General features: G+C 52.2%; 1 protein-coding gene across 1 annotated transcript; it reads left to right on the top strand.

The window, feature by feature from the left end:
* Positions 1 to 1438: 1438 nt before the first annotated feature.
* Positions 1439 to 6213, top strand: ISCU (iron-sulfur cluster assembly enzyme). The gene is made up of 4 exons (XM_014542468.1): positions 1439 to 1570; positions 2389 to 2499; positions 4287 to 4365; positions 5710 to 6213. The coding sequence occupies exons 1-4, from the start codon at positions 1559 to 1561 to the stop codon at positions 5793 to 5795; spliced, it is 288 nt and encodes a 95-aa protein (XP_014397954.1). The 5' UTR covers positions 1439 to 1558; the 3' UTR covers positions 5796 to 6213.
* Positions 6214 to 7033: the final 820 nt, after the last annotated feature.

Genomic DNA, 7033 nt, shown 5'->3' with positions numbered 1-7033 from the left:
GGACAGAGGCCCAGCCTAGGGAGGAGTGGCCGCGGGACTCTGCGCCGCTTGGGGAGCCCCCACCGTGGCCCGGGGTGGGGATGGCGCCCGGCCCTGGATGGAGGGATCGCGTGACATTGCTTCCACTCGCCTCGCTGCGCAGTGACGCTGACCGCGCACGAAATAAAAATAACTGTCCGTGGGCCCTGCCGCTGGCCGCGACGCCCTGCATCCCAGCCCCTGAACGTCCTAAGAGCTCGGGAAGGAGGGTCCTGTCAGGACCTGCCGGCCTGACGCCTGGACCACTGCCCCGGCCAAGTGACCTCGGGGAAGGCGCTGTCCTTCGCCGAGCCTGCTCCATTTGGAAAGGGGGTCCCTGAGCAGCCCCTACACAAGGGGGTGCTGTGGCGGCCTCGGCAGGGTGCCTGGCACGGAGAGACCTTCCAGGTGCCGCTATGTTGTAGGAGCTCAGAGCCCCCGAGTGGAGCCAGTACGCAGTCGTGTTTATTTTCGTGTTTTGTTTGGGGCGGGGCATAGGGATGGGTGTGTGATTTGCAGCCCTTGCCTGGGGGGGAGGGGACGGGGGCGTGTCAAGGCCCTTGGACGGGAGACTGTGACACAACCAACTGAAGAAGGTGGTGACTCACCATGGGGGCAAACAGTACTGATTGGATGTTACCTTGTAGGTCCTTGGGCTTGGAGTCGACATCCTGGTCGGAACGGTGGGGGGAGGGGGGCCGAACGATCGGTACTCTTGGGCTAACTGGTAAAAAAAAAAAAAACAAAAAACCTCAAGGTTATTCGAGCCTTCCGTGTGCCGGTTTGAATAGACATTTATTCTCTCCTGGCTTCAGCTCGCCGCCTGGGACTTGGCTCCTCCCCCACCCAGGGGTGTGTTTTGTGGACAGTGCCCGCCCAAAGGACTCGGGCTGGCAGCCTCCTGGCCACCGGGGTGCGCTGCTGCACCGGGGAGGCCTCAGGGCCCTGAAATCGTGATGGAACCTGATTTTTATCGTCGTACCCACTTGGACACGTTTCATAGCATCGTTTCCCTGTAACAGTCTCCTCGAGGCTTCAGGGAAAGCCTTCAATTTATGGCTCATAGTCACTTTTAGAATTGTTGAATCGTTATTATCCTTTGAGAAGAGGCTGTATTTGGAAATAACAAAAATGCCATTTGAGCCCAAACCTGGCCATCTAGGTGGGTCAAGGGCCGATGGTTATAGGTGGTTAAAAAGCCTCTGGAACGAAGACATGATTTCCCTCCAGTATCACAAGTCTCTTAAGGTCGTTGGAAAGGAGACGCAAAAAGACTTTGGGTCACAAACGGTTCTCGTTGACCTGAGCGTGAGCCTTCCCACCCGGGTAAAATTTGGCATTTAGTGACTGCCTGCCAAGTTCAGGTTGCTGGCTTGGCGCTTACCATCAAGTCGAGACCAAAAAGAGTGATCGTGATTTGTCTTAACTCTCATTTCAGGTTGTCGATCATTATGAAAATCCCAGAAACGTGGGGTCTCTTGACAAGACATCCAAAAATGTTGGGACTGGACTGGTGGGGGCTCCAGCGTGTGGCGATGTGATGAAATTACAGGTACAGCTGGTTTTCATCTGGAACGGGAATGGGAATCTGTTGGCCTACAGTGCTTCGTAGTTCACAGAGCACTTGCATACACCATCTCCTTTGGTCTCCATTTGGACTCCTGTGAGGCAGGATGAGCCTGTCCTAGCGCTCCTGCTGGTGCACTATGCTGACCCTTTCCGATACAGTAAACCGATCACCCTGTTCTCACTGAATCAGCTTCAATTCCAGCGTCAGTTAAGTAAAAGGTTCTGTGAGTTTTACCAAAGGAAAACCACAGCCGTTGAGCTAGCCATCCCCTGTGAGATAAGAAATCCAATAAATCAGACCTCCCCCAAACTGAAGGCAGCAACAGGAAGGCTGGGTAAACCGAAGCTTTATTCACAATCTGCTTCCTCATGGAGGGAGGGCAGCGTGCCAGAGTCTGCCTGCCTGTCTTAGAAAACAACAGGGCAGGGCGGGACCACTGCATGGTTTGGTGTCCAAGAAAAAAGCATTAACTAGAGACCGTGAGCGTAGGCTCCCCCAGCGTTTCCAGGGCAGATGGACACAGCAGCCATGAGCAGAGCTTCATAGCCAAAAAGCAGGCGAGGGTTACAAAACAAAACAAAACTTCAAAGGGGCGTATTATTTAGCTAATCTGTACCGCAGGCCTATGCGATTGTCTATGTTTAACTCTTATCCCTGAGCTCTTCGGAACAAAGCAAACTCAGGAAACATCGTCATTAGTGCCAGAACTTCAAGTGGAAACAAGACCGAGGTCTCGGGAAGAGCCCATGAAGCCCTGTGAGTGCCGCTTCTACAGACAGCCCCACCCCCGTCTCTTCCAGATCCAGGTGGATGAGGAGGGGAAGATCGTGGACGCCAGGTTTAAAACATTTGGCTGTGGCTCCGCAATCGCCTCCAGCTCGCTGGCCACCGAATGGGTGAAAGGAAAGACGGTAAGGTCACTCGCAGACCTGACAGCATCAAGTCACGGTTTCCACAAACATGGCGCTCAGTTAAGGGAAAGGTCTGGTGGGTGGAGGGGGGCGGAAATAACTGATTTTTAAAAAATACGTTCTGAGACTTTCTTTTTAATTTCTCCTACCCAGATTTTTATTAAATTCTCCACATTGGGAACAGTGGATTGTTTTGTTCAGTGTTTTTTAGTTTGGGGGTTTTTGTTGTTGATCCTTTTTATTTGGGGTTTTCTGTGATATTTTGTTTCTAATTAAATAGAAGAAAAAAAAGATCCTCACCTCTCACCTAACAAGATGGAGCTTAAATGAAACCTTAGCTTTCTCCAAGGTCGCTGGTGGTGTAATTTCTTAAGCGTGTCGGTCAGGTCAGGGCGTGTTGTGTAGTGGTTTGTTTTCTTGTTTATTTCCTCCCATCCTGTTTCGGGAAGGACTGCAGGTGGCTTTTAAGGGTTCATGGAATAACAAACTGGCCTGTACTAACAGGGACCGAAGGGTCAAACACACATCGAGGGAGGGGCAGAGTGAGCAAGCACATCCAAACAGTGATGGGGGGGGCTGGCCGAAGGCCCTCCAAGTGGAGACAAGAAAGGCGGGAACATCCTTCCCATCCTTTTCTCTGCCAGCGCCTCTTTCCCCAGCCCAGTAAAGAACTGGACTTTCTAAAATCTAGTCATTCAACTCTCCCAGAAAAGCTAAACCGCAGGCTGCTCATCCTTGTAGCCCCGAGGGACCAAGTTCAGGGTCGTAGAGAAGAGTGCTCGGGGAGCTGGGCAGCTTGACAGCAAAGTGCATGCCATGCCACATGCCACCTGCTTTCCGTGGCTCGGGGCCTTCTGGCTGGCAAGCTCCTTGGGGCCAAGGAAGCACAGGCCTGGCCTGTCCGGCAGGAGGTGGCTCTGCGGTGATTTGTCACCAACTGTCTGCAGGGAAAGGGGGGAGAGGGAGACGAGGCACCTGTGCTCCCAGGACCTGACCCAAGGGGCCTGTGAGTTGTGGTGAGGAAATGGGGGAAGGGGGCCTTTCTTTGACCTTTACATCCTCCCATCCTGAGTTCCCAGGAACAGAACTTAAGTCATAATGGAGTAGAATTAGTGGCATTGGGAAGTTAGGGGACAGGTGCGGCAAGCTGGCTTTCCTTAAGATGCTGGGACTGTTCAGGGGGGCAAGGAACCGCCTGCCTCTTGTTCTGCCCTCGGGCTCTGGACCGAGCCCCAGGCGGGAGGAGCTAGTCTCCTTTCAGCCCGGGATGAGCCCAAAGGGAGCTCCTAGCCCAGGACCCACCTGTGCCACTGCCACGGTGCTGGAGTGCCACGGCCTGTCCGCCCCCTCCGACCGCCTAGTGCCATCAGCACTGCTAGTTGAAGGGACTTACTCTAAACGTTTGGTACAAGGACATCAGAGAAGCTGATAGTCACAAAACCAGCATACGAAGTCACTGCCTTTTAAAAAAAAGACTCATGTTTCTGGCCTCCAGCAAATCTGATTCCAAGGAGACTTCTCACAGGGTTCTCTTCAGCTCCTAGAGTGTCTGTGCCGGCCCTGCTCACCCCAGCCCCCAGCTGTGCACACTTCCTACCCGAGAATCCCACCTGCAGCCTTGACACCCCGGTGGGGTCCTGAGAAGGTCCTGGGTCCTTTGTTTGGGGTTATTAACAGAAACCACCCCCATTCACCCTGTCCTGAGGGCCTCTGGGGCCTCCCAGGTTATTGTCTGTCCCTCAAGACAGAGCCTCGCTGACACTGCGTGTCTTTCCCATGTGCCTCAGGTGGAGGAAGCCTTGACCATCAAGAACACAGACATCGCCAAGGAGCTGTGCCTGCCCCCCGTGAAGCTGCACTGCTCCAGTAAGTCTCTGCCCCCGAAGGCCAGCGGCCGGACAGTTGGGAGGAATTGGGTCATGGAGTCAACTTGCATTTGTGACAGAGTAATGAGTCCTTTGTTGTCATGGAGTCCGTCTATAACCTTTCGAGGGCTCGAGCCCACGGCCTCAGCCATCACCAGGACAGCCTCTGGGAGGTGGTGTGTGCCAGGCCTCGTGCTGAGCACTCCATAGCATCATCTGTAAACCTCAGCGACATCCTTCAGGCCACAGAAGGTGCCATTTCTCTCCCCTTACGATGAGGAAACGGGTTCCGGTTAAAGCACTGGTCACACGGCTCTTAAGTGAGAAAGCCCCAGTCTACACCCCAGTCTCTGATTCCAGAATCTGTGCTGTTCCCACCCCATTGCAGGAAAGTGAGGGCCGCAGAGGAGAAAAGTCAGCTTCCACATAACCCCACTCGTGTATTTCCTCACTTCCTGTCCACATACGTTGCTCTGTATCTGCATCTATGGGATGACTAAGCCCAGATGTCTTAGGACTGATGCTTGGCTTTCCAGCTCAGTCTCTGACTTAAATTTAAAGCTATTTCCCTCTCCTTTCAACCTTCTTGGGAAAGGAGGGAATGAGAAACAGCATTCCTAACAGATTGATGGGGGTTTACTGACCAAATTAGTTAAACACCAGCAGAGAGCCAGGCCTCTTGCCAGGAGAGGACTCAAGAGAGCCGAGAACTGGGACAGGGACATGCCGATGCAGTCTTCAGGAAGTCTGCTAAGACCCAAGTTCTTTCCACTTGAGTTGGAATTCAAGTAGCCATGAATAAAGGACATAGCTTGTAAACATTTTCACACACTTCAGAAAAATCCCGGCCTTTTCTTCCAGCTTCTCTGGTCCTGAGACCTGAGCTGAGGCTCTGCCGTTGGCTTGCTTTCTGCTCTCATTCCAGCCCTCTCGATTTTTATTTTCCTCCAAAGCCTCACTCCTAAGTAAGTGTTCAAGCTTAAGATCACTAGAGAGTAATGTGGCGACACCATGCTATCAGCAGATGACATGACCTAAGTTACGCCAGCTAGCTTACCCAGCACCCACTACATTCACTTCAGTCTCTCCTGTGAGCAGATGAGAACGAATATTTGTTGTGTCCCTACTGTGTGCCAGCCACATAATAAGTCCTCACACAGTCCCAGCAAGAACAGCAGGATTGTCCAGTTTTATAGAAAAGAAAGTCGATCCGCAGAGGCTCAGAAACTAACCTGGGTGACCGTGAGGCCCTGCCCAATACCGCTGCCCTCGCCTCTTAGAAATTCCACTCCTAAGACTGTTTTTGTCTAGAAACTCAGGCTCTTTCTCCTTCCTGTCCTTCCAGTGCTGGCTGAAGATGCGATCAAGGCCGCCCTGGCTGATTACAAACTGAAGCAAGAACCCAAGAAAGGAGAGGCGGAGAGGGAATGAGCCCCTGGCGAAGCCTCCACAGGGCCTTCAGCTGCTTGCCCGCCCCGGGCATCACCTTAGATTTCAGGAAGCTCCTCACACTGCAGTGAAAGGCCATGCGCACGACCCTTGCTGTTCACACTGTGGCTCTGATGCGAGAATACAGTTCAGTTGTTCCGAATCCTGTGGTTTCTTTCAGCCCACTTTTACCGCCTTAATCCTAATTCTGTATCTTTTGAATTGAATGTACGGCCTCAAAACTGAAATCAGTAAGTCTTGAGTTTTGCTAGTCCACGAAGTGCACAAAGATCTATTTTATCTGAATCTATTTTGGGGAGGATTACCAATAGAATGCCTTGTACGACTGTTTGATAGAACCAAGTATTGTACATAGAACAGATCTGCATATATATAATAAATTAAAGAGTGTAAGACAATGGTTTTCTCCTATAAGCCTTCTCTCTTGGATGCTTCACTCGCCCCGGAGTGCTGCCCAAAGCCCCCTGGGTTCCCAACTGCTGGGCCATGGCAACAGTGCTCCTTCCCGAGCACCGTGGGCGGGACGGACTGCACGGAGACTGCCCTCTTAGGAAACGGGTGAGGGGAAAGGAGGTGGCCATCACTTTGGGTTCTCTGCAGAATAACAGTAGGTTGACAACTCCAAGTGAGAACAGAAGATTCTTGTAATTTCACTCATTTATGAAATCCTGAAATCTACAAATGCTGGCTTAGACAATTCCCTGAAGCTGCGGACCAAATACAGGTACAGAGCACCTGGGGCCTGGGCCTAAAATAAAGAATGCAGGTCTGGGCAGGTGACACTAATTCGTACGGTGGCAGACAAGCCACACCATAGGGAAGAAGCTGCTTTCGTCCCGGGCCCTGCCCTGCACAGGGGTGACAGTCACACAGTTCATTCTGAACTGTCTGCACATGGACAGTGAGCTCAGGGCAGGGGTGGCCTTCTGAGGCTCCCACAGTCGTGTGCCAGCTAAAATCCCACCAGAGGCGGCCTGGTTTCCTAGGGACAGCGTGACACTGGAACTCCGGCTCACAATTTCAGACCTTCCACCCTTCCAAAGGAAGATGTGTTTGTCTTTTCCGATGGTGGGTTTTGGTTCGGGCAGAAGCTAGCTGCCTCTTCTCTTAAATACACCTCTTTTTAAAATATACGAAGATATTTTGAAATCCCATGGGTTCTGGAAAAGGCTCAGAACTTCAAAGGCCTTTCCCTCTGCACACAGCCTGGGAGACCACAG

Source organism: Myotis brandtii, unplaced genomic scaffold (genome assembly GCF_000412655.1).
Source record: "Myotis brandtii unplaced genomic scaffold, ASM41265v1 scaffold303, whole genome shotgun sequence".
NCBI classification, from domain to species: Eukaryota; Metazoa; Chordata; class Mammalia; order Chiroptera; family Vespertilionidae; genus Myotis; species Myotis brandtii.
Note: the sequence above shows the minus strand (reverse complement) of the source record. Positions and strands in the feature narration are given on the sequence as shown.